Source organism: Sturnira hondurensis, unplaced genomic scaffold (genome assembly GCF_014824575.4).
Source record: "Sturnira hondurensis isolate 20B ecotype Veracruz unplaced genomic scaffold, ASM1482457v3 Scaffold0002597, whole genome shotgun sequence".
Lineage (NCBI taxonomy): Eukaryota > Metazoa > Chordata > Mammalia > Chiroptera > Phyllostomidae > Sturnira > Sturnira hondurensis.
The window spans coordinates 1,492,465-1,516,220 of NW_028075228.1; the positions used below are offsets into that span (position 1 = coordinate 1,492,465).

The 23,756-nt window shown below is 44.9% G+C and overlaps 1 protein-coding gene across 5 annotated transcripts in view; it reads right to left on the bottom strand.

Annotated features, from left to right (window-relative positions):
* The window catches only part of ZC3H18 (zinc finger CCCH-type containing 18), a 64,773-nt gene that overhangs the window by 16,801 nt on the left and 24,216 nt on the right, over nt 1-23,756 (bottom strand). For all 5 annotated transcript variants that reach the window (XM_037040192.1, XM_037040190.1, XM_037040194.1 and 2 more), the window contains 5 exons: nt 17,939-18,087; nt 17,622-17,714; nt 16,512-16,669; nt 11,801-11,918; nt 10,125-10,393 (listed from right to left, as the gene is read on the bottom strand). In XM_037040192.1, the coding sequence (XP_036896087.1) occupies nt 10,125-10,393; nt 11,801-11,918; nt 16,512-16,669; nt 17,622-17,714; nt 17,939-18,087 (787 nt within the window). The remainder of the gene's footprint in view (nt 1-10,124; nt 10,394-11,800; nt 11,919-16,511; nt 16,670-17,621; nt 17,715-17,938; nt 18,088-23,756) is intronic.

Sequence of the window (23,756 nt, forward strand, 5' to 3'; positions counted from 1 at the left end):
CCTAACCAGGGATAGAACCGGGGACCCTTTGGTTCAGAGGCCGGCACTCAATCCACTGAGCCACATCAACCAGGGCTTAATGGTAGAGGTTTTGAAAAGAATGACTGAATTAACTAATAATCAATAGAAACTTCATTAAAAATTTCCATTTGAGAAAAATGTTCACATTTTATCAGGGAAGGGCAGAGGGGAAGAGGCAAAATAGGTATGTGCATAAACTCTCAGTCAGTTTGGGAGTGTGGCCAATCTGAAACAGCAGGAATTATCAACAAGCCAGCTTTTCTTCTCTTTCTCTTAATTCTTTAGAAACATTTTAAAACTTTTCTAAATTGTCATGGTTTACATTTATTACAAAAACACCCCAAATATTACTTAAAAATTTTTCCCATTTCTGCCAAGAAAATCTTTTAATACTGTTGACAAGTACATACTCTCAGGAATTTTACTAATAATTAATTTTAGTGATGTGTTGTCACCTCTTTTAAGAACCTCAAAAGAGCCCTGGCTGGTGTGGCTCAGTGGATTGAGTGCTGGCCGGTGAACTATAGGGTCACACTGGTGGGATCCCTAGCCAGGGCACATGCCTGGGTTGCAGGCCAGGTCCTCAGTAAGGGGTGTGTGAGAGGCAACCATACACTGATGTTTCTCTCCTTCTCTTTCTCCCTCTTTTCTTCTCTAAAAATAAATCAAATCTTAAAAAAAAAAAGAATCTGAAAAGTAGGAAACTGCCCCTGCCTCTTGCACTGGAGTGTCACGTAGCTCATGAAGACCACAATGCCACAAATGTCAGTCCTCAATCGTCTCTAAACGAAACACCACCAGGGCCAGCAGACATCGTCCTATGCACTGCAGCAAATTAAACGTGACCCAGTTAGTAAGGGAGCAATACCTAGGGGCAGGGCTTAGGCTGATGTGCCCTGGAATTCTGGTGAAGCTGGCACCTCTGACAATGGAACCTATGACCCTGGTCCTCAGGTGGCCAGACAAGTCTGCTCAGGCAGTGGGGCCATGCTAGTGCCTTGACCCACTGGCAGAGAAGCAGGGCTGCTTCTGCTTTCTGAGAGAGCCCAAGACATCCAAAGCGGAAGCACTTCTCTCAATGACAATACCCCAGATGAGAGCCTGGTAAACTAGAAGGACAAACAAACTACACCAAAATGGAAAAGAGCAGGCTTGCCACCATTTTCACACATGCCACCAACCAAAGCTAAAAATGAGGAAAGGAAGAAAACCCAACTGAATGGAAGCAGCTAGCAAGGTAAGACCTCAGTCAAGGATACTGGCATCAAGAGCTGGCAGAATAGATTTGGAATTTGCATAAACACTTCTAAACAGAGAGGGGGAAAGAACCCTTCAGTAATCTCTGACAAAGGAAGTGGCCTTAACTAAGCATAGCTAGGACACAACCTTATTCCCAGGCAGCTGATCCTTTGTTCAAGGCCACTGAGAATCTCCAAGGAGCAGAGAGGTCAAACAAAAATGTCACAACAAAACACAACAAAGGGGCCTTGAGTCAACTCAGGAGGAGCTCACATCTTACATCAGCCCAGAGGTGTTAGTACCAATGATGCAAGATCGCCACAGTGAGCACATCTGGAAACTCCGACCTGGGCAGATGCCAGGTTTGGGGTCAAAGGTAAAAAAAAGATACACAGGATAAAGGTTCTCCTCTGAAATCAAAAGGGTTAAACATCTAGTAAAGACACAAGGGAATTTGAAACACGTGGATTTTCTCACTGAACTCACTCACAGCCATGTTTGGAGAAACACAACACCTTTCGTAGCAGCTCCTCTGCTAGTTCATCCGGGAACCTTTGTGGAGCATTACACTGCTCACCTCCCTTAACGCTGAGCAGAACTGCCCACAGAAGTCCCCAAGTACGCTTGGGGCTGCCATGCCCCTTTCCTGGACTATCCTGGTGGCCCCACCTGCCTGGAACCCAAGTGCACGCTGCCTCTGAATCCCTTCCTGTTCCATGCCGTACAAATCAGGAGGCTCTCATTCCCAGCTCACCTGGGTGGACAGACACCTGCCAACAGAAGAAACGCTGAACCCCAATCCATTCCTCCCTCTGGAATGCCCACCTTGCGTGAAGTCCCATGCATTCCCCACAGAGGACTATCATTATTTTTTACGATCCACCCAGCTGGCTGTAAACCCTCCTCCAAAGTCTACCATGATGCGTGGCCCTCTCTTAGGGACTACACACAAGTAAGAATGTGATCTAACTTGTATTTCCTATTCACATTTCTCAACTCTGTGTCCTTCTCAAGACTGAGCAGAAGGCCTTCAGCACATGGCAATGCATGCTGGGAGCAAGAATTGGAGCCCAGAGCAAGTCCCAGAACCTTGAGCAGAGGGCCCTGATGGAACAGGGCATTCCAAGGGTCTGTGGACTTACACTAAGGACCGCCATCACAGGTGACAGTTCTTCCAAGGGAGGCTTGAGAAGGTGGGGGAAGGACAGACAGGCTTTCCCCAGTGAGGAGTGACCTGGGGATGAAAAGACCTGTCGCTTTAATCCTTAGATTTTGAAAACATGTTTAAACTTTATCACGAGCACATAAACCTAAGAAAACTGTTACTGCGAACAACAACAACAACAACAAGAGTCCATGCTGTTTCAAGTGGTGTGTGCTAAGACTTCCTATTTCCATGGTGAGGACTTGTCATTGAAATACATTTCCTGAATGTCTGAGACCATGACCACTGCCTTAGGTTCTTTATGCCATTTCTCCACCTCCCACCCCTGGTCCCCATGGTGAAAACGCACTGCTGCACCTGTAAAGAGTAAGGCTCTGACAGGCTTAACCATGTCTGATTCGTGACTGTGTCTGGATGCATCAGCATTATCTCATTCCCACCTGTATCAGATGTCTATACGCAGCCTTGAATGCATGAGAGACAACTATTTATCTTTTCATCTTGATCAAATAGTCGGGCAACTTCTGAACAATTCAGTGTGTAAGGAGCCAAGAAATTAAATAGGGTACACTTTTTCTCAAAAACGCTGTGGGCACAAGAACTTTCTCCAAGTCAAGAAATTAAGCTCTACCCAGGATACAGCAGAGAGATTAGAGAGGTAAAACAGGTTTATTAAATTGCCTGGGGAGTGTCTTCTGTGTAACAGAAAGGTCAGTGCTGATTTTGAAGCTGAGTGTAAGTGCTGGGGAATCTAACTCGGAGCAGTCTGACTGCCTGGCTCATCAGGAAGCACCAGAGTAAGGACAGAGCCGGGAATGGAGTGGGAGGCCCGGAAATCTGCCCATCACAGCACCTCAGGGCCTTGGGACAGCACCACACTGCTTCCCCGGGTTATGTACATCCTGCGTGGTTGCTGACGGCAGTCCAGGCATGGTTGTCTGACCCAACTGGGACAGCCAGTGCATGCTCTACCACCATGGGGGCCTAGGCACAATCACTCTCAACTCATAATGTCCAAATTCAGGGAATCAGTGAATTTCACCACTTAAGATGTGTGTATCAATGGGAAGGCACTGAAAGGGGGTGATAAACCACCCACTGTCTCTCTGAGACAAAGCAGAGAGGAAACTGAGAGGTCCAGCACCATGCTAGGCATGGCCAGAGGAGAGGCTTGAGCCCAAAACAGGGAGGGTAAAAGTTGCCATAAGCTGAGGGAAACCGTGTGTGTGTGCGTGTACACGTGTGTGTACACACATACGCGCACGCACACACACACACACCTGAGACCAGTCAAAGCAGACTTGAGTGACTGCGTGACTGTCATCCTTTTTTCTGGGGTGGCAGAGGGCCATATAACCTCAGCCACTGCTGTAAGGGTGAGTCTGAGCTGGACAGAAACACAGGGTGGTGGTCTACGTTTAACTGCCACTACGCTCCCTAACCCAGATACTCCCTGCCCTAGAGCAGTGGTTCGGAGCCTTTGAGACGGAGTTATAAACCCCTTGGAAGAAGAGTATACAAGCCCCCCAATCCACCCTGAGACCCCTGGTGTGCCTGAAACTGGAGACCCACAGGTTAGCACGATAATACCAGGGCAACCGTGAGGGTGAATCGACAGCCCACCCAACACTGCACGGACATGCCTTGCACAGGATGCTGGCAGCCCTGGGTGACCAGAAACCTATCTGGGAAACTAGGAAACAACTAAGCTTTAGTGAGTGTGAAAAAAGGGATGGGAACAGGTACGTCCTTATGAGGATTAAGCAAGTGTCCTAGGAAATGAAGAGCCTACCATTTCAACTTTAAGGGGTACTAAACCTCAAACGCACAGGTAATCTGAGAAATTCCTCCAGCGAGGTCCCAGTTACTACTTGTATCTAGAATAAAACTAATTTGTCTATGCCAAAGATGTCCTAGTTTCCCTCCTCAGCTCTGCACAGAAAGCACAGACACTGGCTTGGCTGTAAAGAGTAGACAGAGGTTTCACAAAAGAATTTTTGCCTATGCAAAATAGATGCATTCTGTAGAACTGCATAGAGGTTATTGTTAAAAGGTTCTACTCTACTGAAAAATAGCACCAGTATAGGAGTAAGCAAAAGTTCTCAAAAGGTGTAGTTACATGGGTGACGAGTGATGCTATCACTAAACACAGTGACACTGCATCTAGCCTGGGAGGTCTACAGAAACACTGAGAAATCCCTGAGGTAGAGATTTGAAAGACAGCTTACCAATGACCTGTCTTAGAGGGGTACCCCTCTTAGATGGGGCAGGTGAGGGAGAACCACAGGAAAGAGGGCTGACAGGTGGGGGAAGAAGGGAGCCCCTGGTATCCTGCTGGTTTGCACCTCTCTCTCCTGGTAATGGGGTATCTGGCCTTAAAGCTCTTGCTGGTGCAGGTGAAACAGAAGAACCAGCATACTTTATTAAAGTTTAGCATTGTCCACTCCTACTTAGGTCCATTAGACCCTGTGAGTAAAATTTCCAGTACAGATTCTGTCCTTACACAGTGGCTGAAGACAAAAGCCACCCAAGTGGCTCTTTCTTAATGTAGTTATGTCGTCCTCCTATATTAAGTGAGAAAAGTTCTTTCCATCTAGCCGGTCAGAGGCTAAGTAAGCTCTTCTGTGAAAGGGAGATCATACAAAGCATTGCTTCAGGGAAACTCAGCCACTTCCTGCAGTGGACGTGCCCGCTCTTGCCGATCAAGGCAGAGAAACTAGGAGGCTGCACTGGAAACCCTGCTCTGGTAAAACCCCAACCCTAGGCTGGTAGTGAGGCTGATGGAGCTCCACGCAGGGGAATCCACGATGGAGTTCAACACTCCCTAGTACCATGAGACAGGCTGAATCTAAATCAAGTGACAGGAGTGCCCCACCTCTGCTGATGGCAGTAGGTACTGGGGGTGGAGGCCCACAGAAGCACAAGCAAGAGTTTGGAGAGGAAAAGAAGGGACAAACCAAGTAAGAAATGGGGGGTAGGGGTGGGGTGGCATGGAGAACAGACCAGCCTGGTTTGGTGAGAAAAGCTCCATTGGATTTTAGGAAGAACTTATTTAGTCAAACTTCCTGAACAATGACCTACTAATTCAGCTGAGTAAATATGCTTCTAAACCACAAAACCACAGAAGTGGACTAGCTGATGTGATTAGGAAACCACGGAGCTACTACACGGTCAGTGATATCCTAGACATTGCTTGCCAGTCTCTCTTGTGTCTCTGCTTCCAAGACCAGGGATCTGGATATGCATGAAAATAGCCATTTATGAATCTGGAAAGCAGGCTGAGTTAGTTCTGTTTGCAGAACTCGGTCTGCAATTTTACTCGGTCCACAGCACTCATTTGTGCCACATAAGGTAAAAACACAGGCTGCTACAAAATCCAAAACTCCTTTGTGGCTCCATCAAATGTTCATGAGTACTAGCTTTAATGCCAGCCCCAAGACTGCAGTGTCCACCAGGGATTACATTCTAGAAGGGCAACAAGTGATAACGGGTAAGTGAATGAGGAGATGATAAGAGCCATGAGAGACAATAAAGCAGGTGGGAAGACAGGAAGAGTGAGTGGGGCAACCTCTCTTGAGTAGTGGGATTTGAGCAAAGCCCTGAAGACACGGGGGCAGAGGGAATGGCAGAGGAAAGGCTGAGGCCAGAATGCGTTTGATGAACAGCAAAGGGGTGGGAGGAGCTGGTGAATGTGAGCAGCAGGGCACCAGGCCTCATCTCCCAGCAGTGTCCAAGTGGGGAACACGGCCCTGGGACAGAGTCCATGCTGGAAACACTGCGCATTTCTGGGGAAAGGGCTTCTATCAGTAAGGGTCAAAAGGGACCGACAACATCAAAATCAAGCTTTTCTATTCAAATTTAAAGAGCGATTATTGTAACAGACTCATCAAAGCAGCCTTTTAAAGAACAAACCCTCTCAGAATATGTAATTTACCCTTGAAGTTCTTCAACAAAATCACTTTGCCTAAAGTTAGGAAAGAAAAAAATTACAACGAATTTAGGGAGGTCAAGTCATTGCAATTTAGATGGAAACAATCGAAACTGGCATTTATCACAACTAAGTGTCCTGATGAAACCACAAATAACCCTAAGATGAAAGACTACAGTATTGACACTTACTTTCAGAAACACAACTGTACACAGGAAAGGAGCTTGTCTAATCAAGGTCAAGAAAAGGGACGATTGCCTGGTTTCATCCACCAGAAAAACTGAGTTAATAAACAACTTCAGCACAGTTGCAGAATACAAAATCAACATACAAAAATCAGCTGCATCGCTATACACTAATAATAAACTATCTGAAAGTGAAACAGCCCCATTTACAATTGCATCCAAAATAAAACTTAGGAATAAATTTAACCAAGGAGATTAAGAATATCTACAATAAAAATACCAGATATTGATGAAAGACACAAATAAATATTCTGTGCTCATGTACTGGAAGAATTAATACTGTTAAAATGTCCATACTACCAGCAAAGTGATCTATAGATTCAATATGATTCCTATAAAAATTTCAATGGCATTTTTCATAAAACTAGGGAAAAACCCCCTAACATTTGTATGGAACAGCAAAAAACCCCAAAATAGCCAAGCAATCCTGAGTAAGAACAGCAAAGTTGGAGGTGGCACACTTCCCAATTTCAAACTATGCCACAGGGCTATACTAATCAAAACAGTATGGTATTGATAATAAAAAACAGATACATAGATCAATGGAATAAAATTGAGAGCCCGGAAATAAATTCTTGCATACAGGGTCAACTTATATTTTATAAGGGAGCCATAAATGCTCAATAAGTAAAGGACAGCCCTGACCAGTGTAGCTCAATTGGTTGGGTGTTCTCCTGCAAAGCCAAAAGGTCACTGGTTCACTTTCCAGTCAGGGAATATGCCTGAGTTGTGGGTTTGGTCCCCGATTGGGGCATATACGAGAGGCAGCTGATTGATGTTTCTCTCCCTCTCTTTCTCCTTCCCTTTTCCTCTCTCTAAAAATAAACAAAATCTTAAAAACAAACAAATAAACAAAATTTAAAAAATGAGCAAAGAATCTGACTAGACATTTCCCAAAGACAACATACAATCAACAGATATATGAAAAAGCGCTCTGCATCACCAGTCATCACAGAAATGCAAATCAAAACCACAATGCCTATCTCCTCACACCTGTTAAGATAGCTATTACTGAAACAAACAAAGAGACAACAAACAAACCAGAAATAACAAGGGCTGAAGAGGATGTAGAGAAATGGGAACCCTGCACTGCTGGTGGGAACATAAATTGACGCAGCCACTATGAAAAACTCTACATAGGTTCATCAAGAAATTATAAATAAAACCAACATAGGACCCAGCAATCCAATCCCATACTTGGTGTACATCCACAGGAGATGAGATCATTCTTGAGGTATCTGCACTCCCGTGTTCACTGCAGTGTTATTCACAATAGCCGAGACATGGAAACAACCTCGGTGCCTACCAACAGGTGAATGGATTTTTTATAAAAAAGTGGTTTATATATTCAATGGAATGTTATTCAGCCATGAAAACGGACCTCCTGATACTTGTGACAACGTGGAAGGATTTTGAGGGCATTATGCTAGGTGAAATAAGCCAGACAAAGATTCTCTGTTCTCACTGTATGTTGCATACTGGCATCTAAAGAAGCCAAATGCACAGAAACAAAGCAGAATGGTGGCTGCCATGCGCTAAGGCATGGGGGAAATGGGGAAGATGTTGGTCAGATGATACAAATTTTCAGCTATAAAGTGAGTAAGTTCTGAGATCTAACATACCGCACAGTGTCCAGAGTTAACAATACTGTATTATATATGTAAGCTGCTAAGAGAGTAGATCTTAAACCTTATCACCAAACACACACAAAAAGTAACTATGTGAAGTGAAGCTGGTGTTAACTTAGAGTGGTAATCATTTCAAAACATAAAAGTGTCAAATTATCACATCATACATCTTAAAATTACATAATATCTATGTCAACTGTATCTAAATAAAGCTGGAAAAAGTAAGAGCCCCCCCTTAATAAAAAAAAGAAGAAAAGAAAATGAACATGATCATGAAGGTGAAATGACAACCCACGGAAGCAAATGGAAGAAATGGAAGAAAATACCTGCAAACTAGATACCTGATAAGGGATTTGTACCTGGAATATATAAAGAACTTTTACAACTCAATAATAAAGACTACTGAATTGAAACATGTTCGAAGGACCTGAATTGATATTTTTCCAAAGGAGATATACATGTGGCCCATAAGCACATGAAAAGATGCTCAACATCCTTAGTTTTCAGAGGAAAGCAATTTAAACTACAATGAGATAGCATTTCATACCCACTAGGATGCCTATAATCAAAAAGGTAACAAGGAGCCCTGTATGGTGTAGCTCAGTGGATTGAGCCGGGCCTGCAAAGCAGAGGATCGTGGTTCGATTCCCAGTCAGAGCACATGCCTGGGTTGCAGGCCTGTTCCCAGTGGGGGATGCATGAAAGGCAACCATACATCGATATTTCTCCCCCTCTTTCCTTCCCTTCCCCTCTAAAGATAAATTTTAAAAACCTTAAAAAAAAAAAAAAAGGTAACAAGTGTTGGCAAGGATAAGGAAGAAAGTGGAACCCTCAGAGATGTCTGGCAGGAATGTAAGATGTTGCAGCTACTTTGGAAAAGTCTTCATGTCCCTCAAAAGGTTAAACATACTTACCACATGGCCCAGCAACTCCACTCCTAGGTTTTCACCCAAAAGAAATCAAAACTATGTTCACACCTAAACCTATACATGAAAGTTCAGTCATCATACCCAAAAGGGAGCAACAACCCAAATGTCCGTGTGATTCCATTTGTATGAAATGTCCATGATAAGCAAATCCACAGACAGAAACTGAATTAGTTGTTGCCGGGAGCCAGATGGATGTTTGGGGAAAAATGGGGAGTGACTACTAATGGGTATAAGGTTTCTTTTGTGGGGACAGGGGTATTTTAAAACTGCGGTCATGGCCCCACCAACCTCTGTATACTCTATAACCGTTGAATTTGTACATTTTAAATGGGTATATTTCATGATCTGTGAATTGTATCTCACTAAAACTAAAAAACCCCACAAAATCTCACCAAGTTCTATGATTTTTTAATGTGGACCCCCTGTTCTGCTCCAGTATTTAAATACATTTAAAAAGAAAAAAAAGCTGTGCAAAGCCCCAGAGCCTGCCTCGCCCTCGGGCCTTTGCTGTGGGACATGTCCTCACAGCCCACCACAGCAGTCCAGCGGGCAGTTCTCACGACGCAGCATGGAGCCTGCCACACAGAACAAGCTAAGTGGAGAGGCCAGCGGTCCACTGGGAGACTCGAGCTCCTGCATTCAAGCCGCTGGAGCGCCACACTGTGGCCAGAAACTAGCACATCCTACAGTTCCTAATTCCTTCTTCCAAGCCCCAGGTGAACTGGGAATCCAAGACTTTCCTAATTTAGGACATACGGTGGTGCACAGTGCACGTTTCCTAACACGCTCCTTACATGATGGGGCAGCAGTACTCACAAAAGCACATTAACATTTCTTCAGCAACTGACTTTGAGCCTCTGGGCACAGGTGTGGGAATCAGGCAGGGCCGACACAGTGGAGCTGCAGGTCCCTCCTCCCGGGGCCCCACAATCTGGCATGCTGGACCACGGCCGGTGGTGGGTGGCCTACCTTGGTGGCTGTGGGGAGCGGGGCTTCGGCTTCTCCTTCTCCTTCTCCCGCTCCTTCTCTCTGTCTCGGTCTCTGTGCTGCCTGTCCTTCTCGTCCCGCTTGGCTCGCTCTCGCTCCCACTCCTCCTTCCTCCGCTGCCGCTCCTTGTCCCGCTCCCGCTCACGCTCCCGCTCGCGCTCACGTTCCCGCTGCCGGCGCTCCCGCTCTCGGTCTCGCTCTCGCTCCCGCTCCCGCTGTCTGTTCTCTCGCTCTCTTTCCCTTTCCCGTTCCTTTGTTGAAAAGCCAAACACACACAGACACCAGCTACAATTTAGACACTTATAATGGAAATTATAGAGAAAATGCAAAAGAGCAAGCAAATGAAGATTAGGGAACAATCTCTGATGGTAATTTTGTTTCAGTTTCTCCTTAAAACACAATGTTAAAAAAATGAATTGCATGCCAAATTAGAATGGAACACAACCTAAGAGTGAACTCTTCCAACAACTAATTCTAGACTAATCAGCATGCAAGGGCTGGTATAATTCTGGCTGCCAGCATATGATCCCACGGGCCTCCCTGGCTTCGGCTCTTCCTGTGTAGAGACCTCACAAGGGCTCAGAGCCGGGGCACCTAAAGCACTTTGCATAGGAGTGTTTGGAACTGTGCAGGCATCCCCAAATGGTGGCTCTTACATTTCTAACACAATCGTCAAACACCTTTCTGAACCATCACTCTGTTCTCATTCATTTATCTGCTCTAATATTCCCAGTTAAAAGTGAACAATGCCCAAACAATAGCACACTGACAGGTTCTGAGCTTTAGGTGGTCTGCGCAGAAATGAAGTGCACTGCTGACCTTCACGCTGGCCCACCTGCCCCTGGGATACAGTGGGGAGATGTGGTGGAAGGGACTCTAGCAGGTCCCTTCCACTTCCAAGGCTGCCCTACCTGGCACAAGGCACTGTCCCCCTGTACCACAGCCCCACTGAGGAATCTGCTCTATTGGGTTGAGGGGCACAGATGGTCAACCAGGGTCCTCGCCTCTCCACAAGCTCACCATTTGAGGAGTTCCCAGGGCAGTCACCTTCTTTTGGTCCTAAAAATGCATGACTCTGTCACACAGGTCATAGCACAAAAACTACTAAATTGCCCCTGACCTCTTCCTAGTGGCAGCTTTTTCATATCACCCTAAAGGCGCATGACTAGGGACTCAAAGGCTGGAGCACATATACTCACAAATATACTAAACTCTCAACAGAAATACTAATACAGACTGGCTGTCCATTAGCCTAAGGAATGGTTGGTAGAGGCACAAAGGAATTTACCTAACCGGTTAAGCATGACAATTATACACACTATTACTAAGGAGCCTGAAAAAATAACTCTTAAGAGAGTAGAACACACTCCCCTGCAACCTGTATCAACAATCCAATTAGCAAATTTAATTAAACAAAACAAAACAAAGAAACAAAAAAATGTAGCAAGAACAAAGATAAACCCAAGGAAGTCTCTGTTCAAACCACCACAAATTTGATCTGTGGATCTGAAATTAGCTCCTTAGAGTCAATTTGGGATAGAGTTAGTACACTGTGCCAACATAATTAGGCTCACATAAAGTACTATAAATAAAAAAAGAGGGTGAGTTTAACAAATCAATTAGTGAAGTTCAGATCTACAAATGCAAGTCCTACTTACCCGGTAATTGTGGTATGGTTCTGTTTCTGTATATTGCACCCTAAAATTCTCATACTGCCCACCACGCCAGAACCGTTCTATCTCATAGTCATAATAAGGATCTGCATAAGGCTCAAGTCTGAAAAGCAAACAAAGAAAACACCAAATAAAGTATGTTCACTTAAAAATAGTATTGCAAATATACTACATAAAAATGTTAGCAAACAGAACCCAAAACATTAAGAATAATATACCATGACTAAGTGGGATTTTTTCCAGGAATGAAAGGTTTAGTCACTATTAGGAAATTTATGAGTATATCTCATATAGACCTGAAGAGAAAAGTCATAGGATTCTATCTATAGATAATGAAAATGTCTACAGATACTGAAAATGACAAAAATTCAATATGCCTTCCTAATGAAAATACTCAAAAAACAGGAAATAGCTCTGGCTCGAGTGCCTCAGTGGCTTGAGCACTGGCCTGTGAAATGAAGTCATTGGTTCAGCTACCAATTAGGGCACCTGCCTGGACTGCAGGCCAGGTCCCCAGATGGGGGGGGCATGTGAGAGGCAACCGACTGATGTATCTCTTGAATGTTTCTCTCCATCTCTTTCTCACTCCTTCTCCCCTCTCTGAAAGTAAATAAATAAAGCCAACATCTTACTTCAGGGAACAGGGGAGGCATTTCTCTAAGACTGGGATGAGGCAAGGGGCCGCTGCCTCCCCAGGGACCCAACATCATGCTGGAGGCACTGACAATGCCATCAGACTAGAGGTGTCCAAGGGACGCATAATGGGAAAAAGAGTGAAATGGCCTCCATCTGCAGAATTAATAATGTTATGCCTGGAAAACTGAGACCTGATGATGAACCCAATTCAAACAGCCAGAAGAACCTAGTAAAGCAGACAAAGGAAAACTAACATACAGAAACCAACACCTCATACACAAAGAGTTCATGTATCCCTATTGGGGACCTGGCCGGTAACCCAGTTACGACCCTGTGGTTTGCAGGCCGGCGCTCAATCCACTGAGCCACATCAGCCAGGGCGATTTGAGGAAAACTTTAAAATGTTCTTGAGAGACACAAAAGTTGCTGCCATCACAGTCATCTTCATGTCCTTCTCCGCTGGCTGCTTTCTAGGAAATCTCCCCTCTGGTGTCTCTAGCGCCCCTGCCAGACTTAACCCAAGGCTGCCTCTGCCAAATGACAAAGCTCATTCTCATCCCAAACAGCCAGACAGCTTTCTAACAATTTAACCCTCACACCACTCAGATAATATTTAATGACAACAATCAGGAACTACGCAAAGAGGCCTGCAGGACCACATCTGCTACACAGAAAGGGGAGAATACAGTCCCTGAGGCCTTAAAAATACAAAACCAACACAATACACAGTCACAAAGACCCCAGAAAAGACTTTTCCAGAAGGGTGTGAGGGTACATGCTCTCTCAAGGAGGGAGTGTGGGCCAATTTGTTTTGGGGAAACTGGTTAAGCAAAATAAAAATGGCCTCTCTCCTTCAGGATTTCTCAGTTTTAGGATATAGTGGATGGGGAAAGGGCATGTGGTGTTCTCCGTCTGCTTCCCTCAGAACCAAGCCTGGGCTGCCTGGGCCCCTGTAGGAGTCCATAAAATGCTGTCATGAACTCAACCCGGCAATCACTGCCACCTTGGGCACAGTATCAAAGGAGGAAAGCTGGTAAGGGTGATTTCCTAGGCCTGGGGTATGGGAGACAGTGGCCCTGGTTTCCTAAGCAGCTCTATTTCAGACAGAGCTATTGCCAATGACCTTATTCCTTGAAGATGACATCCTGTGCATCTTAGGGGCCTCCTGTGTCCTCTGAATCACAGACTCCTTTGGGACTCAGTGGAGTATTCCAGCTACAGTGTCCCACAGCCCCACTCAGAGATGACATTTCTTAAGGACTCCTGTGCACAAGTCTTACAAGTCAGACGGCATTTAAATAAAGTGACCAAAGTGGTGGAAATGGAACTTTAAAAGCTATATGAATTGGGATGTGTCTGTCTAGAAAAGCATTATTTTTACTAAGTGATCCTACTAGGTAAATTCTAATTCCAAATAAAAGTATAAAGAAAAAAACAGTTTTCCCATTCTCTATACCATCTCGGAATACTTCCCCATGAGTTCTTGAACGGGCAGCTTTTCCACAGGTTCTACGACCAAGTACATAGCTCCACATGACCAGAACCTGACCACATTAAGAAGGTTCTACATGACAACTATTCAGTTTTTCTATCTCTAAAACTCAGAATCAGGTCTGACAGCCTATATCTCTGAAATTGAAATCAGTGGTTCTCACACTTTGGTGGGCATCAGAATTACCTGGGTGCTTGTTAAAGACGCCAGCTGGGATCCACCATCCCTAGAACTTCTGATCGGAGAGCTTTGAAAGAATACATTTCCAATAAACTCCCATGTTATGCTGACCGTGGCCCAGAGGCCACCCTAGAGAGCCACAGCTTTCAGGCATTTTACTACCTTCCCCACTTGGACTGTAACCCTGATCACAGGCCTGCTGTGTCACGGGGTAAGGAGCATCTGAGCACAACAGTCACACAGCAGTGTCCTGGTAAATGAGAATCACTAAGGCTTGGTCATTTTGAGCCTGCTATAAAATTCCAACTTAGTTTCTCAGTCACCCTTCCACACTGCAAAGCACATCCTGCTTTGCCAGCTGTTATACGAGAGTGGGCCAGCCTGGGTGGAGGAGAGGCCTGCTCTGCCCTGGTTTCCTTCTGTAGCCAAGCGGCAGTTTCCTCCCACTTCCCCAGGCCCAGCCTCATTGCCCACCTTGAAGATGCCAGCATGGCTGGCCCACATCCCCTCCTCAAGAGATCTGGATTGTAGGCCCTTCTCCCAGCTTTTCAGTCTTAACAGTTCCCCTCGCCCCTCACCATGGCAGCTACTCTTTCTGCTTCCATAGCCACCTAGAAAGCATGTCTTTATGTTAAGTGCTCTCCATTAAAATAGCTGGCTGGCTTCTGCTAGGAAGACCCTGGCTGACACAGCCCTGGTACTGGGTGCCATCAGAAATAGCTGGGGCCCTTTCTCACACGACACACATGCAAGGACCCTGTTTTCAGAGGTCTGGACCAGGTCTAGGCGGGGCCTGGCACATGCATATTACAAAAATGTTAGTTAATTCTGATGCACAGTAGATGTTGAAAAAACAAACAAAATACAAGTAAAAACCTATCTCTAAGGCCCATTCTCAGAAGCTTCTCTCTGAGAGTCCCACAGCACTGATCTTCCCCAGCAAAGGAGGCAGCAGCCCTGTCAGCCTGGCATCAAACGTGGGGCAGGGCCAGAGCATGGCTGCTTGTGCAGCCAAGGCCACCACACAACCAGGCCTGCCAGACTGTTCCCCATCGGGCACATTTTCTGGGTCTGTGCTCCAGCCAGCACAGGAAACAGAGTGTCAAGGGTGGAACCCGAGGTTCTAAAGCCTCTTCTCTTCGCCACTCACACGAACCACACTCAGAGAAGGTTCTGTATAAACTGGCTCCTGTGACTGTCACAGGAGCTTCTTGCCCAGGCAAGAAGGACAGTGCTGTCACCTTCAATTATACTATAAAGAGGTGAGGCCTCAAGACTTGTGGCAATATGCCCCCAGCAGTAGATGTAGTTCTCGCTCAGATACTCCTGTGATTGAGTACTTTCCCCACAGAATCAGAACACAAAGTTCTGTTTTTTAAATCTCGACCCTTCAACCTCCAAGCTGTCAGCGCCATGACAGGCGTGAACACTGGAGCATCCTCCCCTCCCCTCCCCTCCCCGCAAGTAGAAAGCCCAGAGGAGCATAAACCAGGAACAGAGGCGCATGAGACAGCCTACTGGGTCCAGGTCAACACTACTGAATCCTGGAACACAAGCATTGTATGTGTTCCTTTTTACTATGCACCTTTTACTGTCATTTCAGCCATAAGCCACTGATTGTTACTTTCCAGGAACAAGCGTAAATAAATGAAGTGTAGCTACAAGACTAACGAGGTGCTAGAGCAAGTTCACATCACTGACCTGAGCTCATACTGCACTGGCTGCTCAGGAGAAACCTGGCCTGTTTCTGTCCCCTTAGAGGTGAGTGCAACAAACCTGGGCTTTCCCCTGGGAGTGGGAGCACTGGGAGGTAAGTGCTGCACTTACTACGTCACACAATTTTGACTGGGGACTGAGCCTGCAACCGAGGTATGTGTTGACGGGAAACCGGCCCTTTGGTGCATGGGACGATGCTCTAACCGAGCCACCCAGCCAGATTAAGCAACCACTGGAATAAACCAAGATAGCATTTACCATGACAATGCTCACAACTCCTCTGCTCCTGGACTTAGTGACACATTGCATAGGTTTTCCTGGTTCCTGGGTAACTCGGGAAGAGGTGAAGACTTATGGGGCTCCAAGAGCAGCCATAAAAACCCTCAGAGCTTGTAGGAGGCCAAATGGGCATGAGCCCTTCTCAGTCACATGGCCCTGACACAAAAATAAAAAATTTCCTTCATGGAATCAAAATACTGAGGGAAAGTCAATTGCAAAATGTCTGGCATGATCTCAGGGACATCGTTCTTAGTCCAGGGAGTGTGGGCAGGTACCTGCCCCCACATGACTTGGGGACCAATGTGCTGCTTCCCTCTGGGGTCTGAGCCCCACAGAGCTGGGGACCACTTAATTCTCTTTCAAAGGGGAATGAAGACGTAAACCATTCCTTACGTGGTGTCTCTGACATCTCTTGTGATCCGATAATTCCAATCTCGGAAAACTTCATTTTCTTTGTCAAACTCCCGTTCATCTTCACCAATGGTCACAGTAAATCTTTTCTCTTCAAAATCAGGCTCCTGTTCTTTTCGAATGGTTGCTTTTTTTAAAACCTACCATGGTGAGAAGAAACCAACACAAGTTACTGTTAGGAAAAACAAAGGGCAGCCTGTCCTGATTTGCCCCACAGAAGCTTGGCCAGTGTGGCCCGGCTGGGTGCTCAGTGGGCAAAGTGCGCCTCAGCTCGGTGCCTCGGGTGGACGGAGGACCCCACGTGCCTTTCTGTGGGACTTTTCATCACACACAGCTGCAGCTGGCAGTCAGGACAGGCCCACTAGGCAGCACCATGGGGCTTACTCATTCTGGGAAGGGTGATTTAGGCAGCTGCTTCCTAATAGTAGTCCTGGTATTGAACCAAGGAACCGCAGATATTCTTTCAGTGATAAGGACCAAGTGTGGAGAGGAAGATAAGTCTGCTTGTGGCAGAAGAAGCCATTCAAATCTCAGAGGAAAGGAGAAGTGTTCGTGAAGTACGTGTTATGGGAGGGAGAATGGTTTTGTTTTAGACGGTCATCTCACTGAAGAGCAACCAATGTAGGGAACTCAGAAAGTAGCCTGGACATCCAAAGTGTGGCCCGGAGTAAAGGAGTGGGAAGAGGAGAGGCCCACGTTCACATTGTGGATCTCAAGGGAGAGGATGGCTCCTCCAGAAGACAGGCCACTCGGGGGTAGCAGTGTGAACTACCTCTGGGGAGTGGCTCTGAGCGGCTGGGGCTGCAGCACCAGCTGGGTATGGTCTAATGCTGCCCAACCCACGTGAAGATGGGGGCCTGTGTTCTACACTGGACTCCCTGGTTTTCTGAGCTTGGTCATGGCCTAGCATGTCTCAGACAGTTAGAAATCATTTTCCATTCTCTAGCTCTTCAAAGAAATCACAGAAATATACCTCACTTCAGAGGCTTTACTGAGTTTTTGATCACTGTCTCTGGATCAAGGAAATGCTAGTTTTGTGCAAGGACCGCCACTAGTATTTTTCTTCTCAGGTTTCCTGCTGAAGTCTGTTACCTCCTTTGCATGCCGAAGTCCTCGTTCCCAGGCACTCTCTGTAGGGGGTTCTGGAGGGGGTGGAGGCAAAATTTCATCAACTACTGGCCCACCCTATTAAAAAATGAGAAGGGAAAATTTGAGAAAGTGAACAAAACTTTAAAACCTATAAAGAAACAAGAGCAAAAACACCTGGAAGCATCTGGAAGGCAGCTCTGTAACTATGATGTCACAGAAATGCCTTCTGCATAAGTGAATTAACAAGCTCTTAGTGGGAGAGCCACAAACAGCTTAGATGTCTGATTTGCTAGCAACGAAAAAAAGAGGTGTTTACGCACCCAAGGGTTGGCAGGCATCAGTGGGTGAGGTCCGAGAGGTGGGGCACCATTAGGTGGGAAAGGTTCGGCTTTGGTGATCAGGGAGTAGTTGCCCTTGTCGTTGACTCCAGGGTGTATAAACCTACAATTCATTCCCCAGGTACAGTTCCCTAAGGAAACAGAAGTTAGGTTAGGAAGTGTCTATAAGAGCCCAAGTGAATGAGGCCAGCTTCCTGCCTGTTTTGCTTAGGTTTTCCTGAGGGCTTGTGATGTGCCAGTCTGCTGAACACACACATTCACAGGTTACTGATGCCACCCTCCACCTTGTAAGGTACGTGAGCCTGAATATGGACAGGCCAAAGCCAACTGGCTGCAGTGAGGTGTGTGTGGGCTCACTCCTCACATCTGAGCCCCCCACCCTCACCTGTACATGGCACAAGCACCCAGGTCTCTGGCAGGCAGGCCTCAACAGTCACGGGCCAGACCCTCGGCCAGAGAGTGAGCAGTACTTCCTAAAAGGCTCCTGAAGGGGGTTGGCCATGTGTTAGATAGCTTATCTTGTGAATTGTTCATTTCCCCATCAAAACAGAAAAGCCAAGAACTTCTCAGACAGAAATGGCCCCTGCTCTGTGCGTCTACTGCTCAGAGACAGACACCATGCCCCAGTGAGGCTCACAGGTGCACATACAGGACCCTGTTTCTGACTCAAAACCACTCCTAATGAAATAAAAATTAAGAAGCATAACAAGAAACAGAATTCTGAAAGCTTGTCCCATGGTGGTCTTTACCAGCTCTGTAAATTTGCATTTCTCCTATTGAAAGCCTCACAAACCATTAAAGTATATTTCTGGTACTTGAAATACACAGATAATTATAATAAATTAGGTGTTTATACTTTACAAAAAAAGGAAATATCACTTAGTATTATTCAGTGAAGAGAACATCAGGGTTATTCAAGGCAATTACTTACCTTTCAACATAGAAGATAAGAAGTCTAAGTTTAAATGCAATCACTGAGTGAACTACTTAAATTTTTTAATTTTTAGAGTAGGCAACATGTACAAAAGCTCAAAAGTAAATATGGCACACAATATGGTTCAAAAAACATTTTCAATGGGTTAACATGTAGCTAAATAGGAACTATTAAAAAAAAATAGAGCCCTGGCTGGTGTGGCTCAGTGGACTGTGTGCTGGCCTGTGAACCAAAGGGTTGCTGGTTCGATTCCTAGTCAGGACACATGCCTGAATTGAGGGCCAGATTCAAAGTAGGGGGAGCACAAGACAAAACCACACACTGACATTTCTCTCCCTCTTTTTCTCTCTCTCTTCCCTTCTTTCTAAAAATAAATAAACAGGGACTTATGCCACGATGGAGGCGTAGGTGGAGACAGTGTGCCTTCTCCCACAACCAAGTTTGAATACAACAAAGGTTTAGTAAACAAAGATGCAGCCAAAGAAGAGAAAATTGAACTATACGGAAGTCCAACAACAACGAACTGTTCAACCAGGACTGGTAAGAGGGGCGGAGCCAGCAGTGTAGCAGGGTCGGGCAGGAAGGATCCCCCAACCCAGGCGCACAGGCAGCCAGGGTAGCATCGCGGACCCAGGGAGGGTGAGGGGCAGGCTGAGCATGGTCACACATTCGCGCACAGATAAACCAGCAGAGGAGTGAGCAGTGAGACGGACCACACAGGCCCCAGTGGGCCAACCCAGTGAGGGTGCAAGGCGGCGGGCTGACTGCGGTCGCACATTCACATACAGTGGGAAGGACCACGCGGCCCAGGCAGCAGTGGGAGGTAGCAGAGGGAGCTGCCATGGCTTTCCTTTGACCCCGCCCCCACATACAGCATCACAACCCAGCAACGGAGTTGCCCTGCCCTGGTGAACACCTAGGGATCCGCTCCTCATACCAAACAGGCACAAACAGTCCAAAATATGGCTCAAGAAGAACTCAAAGCCCCAGAGCCTATAACTCCAAGTGAAAAAGAAATAGCGAACCTCTCAGATGCACAGTTCAAAACACTGGTGATCAGGATGCTCACAGAACTGGTTGATTTTAGTCACAAATTAGAGGTACATATGAAGGCTAAACTAATTGAAATGAAGGGAAATGCACAGGAAACCAATAATGATGGAAAGGAAACTGGGACTCGAATCAATGGAGTGGACCAGAAGGAAGAACAAAACATCCAACCAGAAAAGAAGGAAGAAACAAGAATTCAAAAAAATGAGGAGAGGCTTAGGAACCTCCAGGACATCTTGAAACGTTCCAACATCCGAATTATAGGCGTACCAGAAGGGGAAAAGAAACAGCCATGAGTGGAAAACTTATTTGAACAAATAAAGGAGAACTTCCCCAGTCTGTCAAAGGAAATAGACTTCCAGGAAATCCAGGAAGCTCAGAGAGTCCCAAAGAAGGTGGACCCAAGAAGGAACACACCAAGGCACATCATAATTACATTAGCCAAGACTAAAATGAAGGAGAGAATCCTAGAAGCAGCAAGAGAGAAGGGGACAGTCACCTATAAAGGAGTTCCCATCAGACTGTCAGCAGATTTCTCAAAAGAGACCTTACAGGCAAGAAGGGGCTGGAAAGAAGTATTCCAAGTCATGAAACCCAAAGAGCTACATCCAAGAATGCTTTATCCAGCAAAGCTTTCATTTAGAATGGAAGGACAGATACAGTGCTTCTCAGATAAGATCAAATTCAAGGAGTTCATCATCACCAAGCCCTTATATTATATGAAATGCTAAAGGGACTTATATAAGAAAAAAAGAAGATGAAAAATACGAACAGTGAAAGCACAGCAAACTCAAGAGTTATCAACAACCACACCTAAAACAAAAGCAAACCAAGAGGACAGCTAGATGAGGAGCAGAACCATAGAAATGAAGAACACATGGAGGGTTAGCAACAGGGGAGTGAGAGGAGGAGAAGGGGGGAGAAGGTACAGAAAGTAGCATAGACAGTAGGTAGAAAATAGATAGGGGGGAGGGCAAGAATAGTTGGGGAAATATAGAATCTAAAGAACTTGAGACACGTGGTCAATGGTGGGGGAGGGGGTGTGCAGGGTGGAAGTGAATGAAGGGGGGGAATAGAACAACTGTAATGGTATAATCAATAAAATATATATTTAAAAATAAAATAAAAATAAAACCTTTATAAAAATAAAATAAAAAATATATTCACTTCTTTTTTTTTTATATTCACTTCTAAACATGATACTCCATTTGAACATTCCTCTCCACAAAACATGATTTTCCTTGTGCAACGTAAATTAAAGAGAAGTAATCAATGGGTATGTAGGAAAAAGCTAAATTTTACCTTTCAAATATGAATACTTAACTTTGTATTAAAACCACTTAATACACTGATAAATTAAAAATGAAATAAAGCACACTTAGCCCTGGCTGGTGTAGCTCAGTGGATTGAGCGCAGGCCTGTGAACCAGAGAATTGCGGTTTGATTCCCAGTCAGGGCACATGCCTGGATTGCAGGCCAACTCCCAGCAAGGGACAGAGGAAAGGCAACCATACATTGATATTTTTCTCCCTCTCTCCTTCCCTTCCCCTCTGAAGTAAATTTAAAAAAAAGAAAAGGAAAGAAAGAAAGCATGCTTAAAATTGCTTCTCTGGGAATGCAAACATGGCAGATTAGCTTTTAAAATTCCTAATAGTGTTTGAGAAATCATATGTAAGTCAGAGGGGAAATACCGTACTATAGGGGATTCAAAATGCCAGTCTCAGGAGGTTTGAGAAAAAAAACACAGCCTGTCCACACAAAACATCACCCATGAGCCAGCCACTGTCAAAGCAGCTCTTTTGTGACCCATATCGGAAGGGGGAGAAAAGAGAACAGGTGGGTAAGAAAAAACATGAGGAAGCGAGAGGCAGGAGCAGGAACATGTGCCTCTCTGAGACACTGTGGGTGGCTGAAGCCCAGCCCTTTGGAGCCCCCTGCTCCTGAGCATGCTAAGATCCTTGCTGAACATGTGTGTGAACCCCTGGCCATCAAAGAGAAGGACAGATGTCTAGCAAATATAGCCCAAAAGACAGCAGGTAGAATAGTACAGTCCCATTAGCCATTGTAAAGTGAATTTTTATCTGTGGAGAAAAGTCTGGAAGGATATACCCCAAACTGTTATGACTATGGAAGGAGACTTTTATTTTTTACTGTCTTGATTCATTAGCACATATTACTTTCATAATTTAAAAAATCAGTTTATTTGGAAAAAATTCTTTGGGAAATGGAAGCAAAAATCAATCTTCTAGTTTTAAAATTGTATGGTGGTTGCCCTGATCAGTGGCTCAGCTGGGTGGAGTGTCAACCTATACCCCAAAAGGCTGCAGGTTCAACTCCTGGTCAGGACACACACCTAGGTTGCAGGTTCGATTCCCCAGTTGGGACAAGTGTCAGAGGCAACGGATTGAGGTTTCTCTCTCTCTCTTCCTAATTAATAAACGTATCCTCAGATGAAGACTTAAAAAAAAAAACTGTATGATGGACTGCTTCTGAAATACCATAAACACAAAAGGTAAGTGGATTATGATTCAGACTGGACGAATAAATAGGCTCACAATTACATAAGGACAGGAATATGAGCCAGAAGGGAACAGAAGAAATAGAAACTACTGTGACAGGCAGTTTAATGGGACAAGTTTCTTCATCTTGGCAAATAGGGCTTCAAAGGCATTGATGGTATTCCATTTCTTAACAGGATGGTGGGCACATCAGTAATTGTTTTATTATTCTCTATACCTGTGTAAACATTATAATACATATTATATATAAAATATTTTATAATAAAAATAAGATGTAGACAAAAGGGAAAATATGCAAATACTCTAAAAGGTATTTGGTGAGGTCTCCATGCCTCCAGGGCCCTCCACAGAGGCAGTTATCAATTTATCAAGGAATTGGTCAATCTGTGTACCATCCCTATTTTTTTCTTGTTATACATACACTGTGTTGAACCTTGGTTTTTTTTCACTAAATAATATATCTACAAAAAATATATTATCTCTCTCTACAGAAAAGGAACCTACAGGCTCAATAGCAACAAACCAAACTCTTATCACCGAAACATATGACACATGCAGGAAACCTAACAGGGCCCAGTAGAGATCAAGGAAACTAGACACCGAGATGACAGGAAATGAAATCCATGGCTTCCACACCAGCAACCCACTGGTCACAACCACACTATATAAGCCCAAGGAATTCATCTCGCCCATGGTGTGAAATGTCAGAAGAAAGCATCCGAAAACATGCTGTGTCTATGGGCATATATTTGAGCACGTGTGTGTGTGGGGGGAGGGTCCAGAAACACTAACCAGATTTTAAATTAGTGATTGTTGGTTCGACTGGTGATTAGCACAGAGCAGTGCTGATTAGACTTCCTTATTTCTATGAGACATAGTGCTCTTATTTAAATGTACCTTGCTCCCATTTCCTGCTGGTCTAAATAATTCATAATAGAGAATAATCTGGTTGTGGAATAACAATAAAGCAGTTTAAAGTACTTCATGATAAAAAGGCAGAATATTTAAGTCTAATAATTAAATACTAAGAACCTAAGCTTTACAAATGCATACTCTAATAAGTATAAATCCACCAAACCACCAGATACAAAGTTGCAATGATATACCAAGAACTTGTGTGTCCTTTCATTTCCCATATCAGAGAAAACGGTGATAGAAATGGATAGATAGCCACCGTCACATCCAGCAGTATTCTGAGATATTTTAACTTCTTTAAGAAATACATTATAGTAGCTGAAAAATTAAAATAATTTCTGGGCTGCTTCTTCATAAATAACGCAGACTTGACTAACTTTTT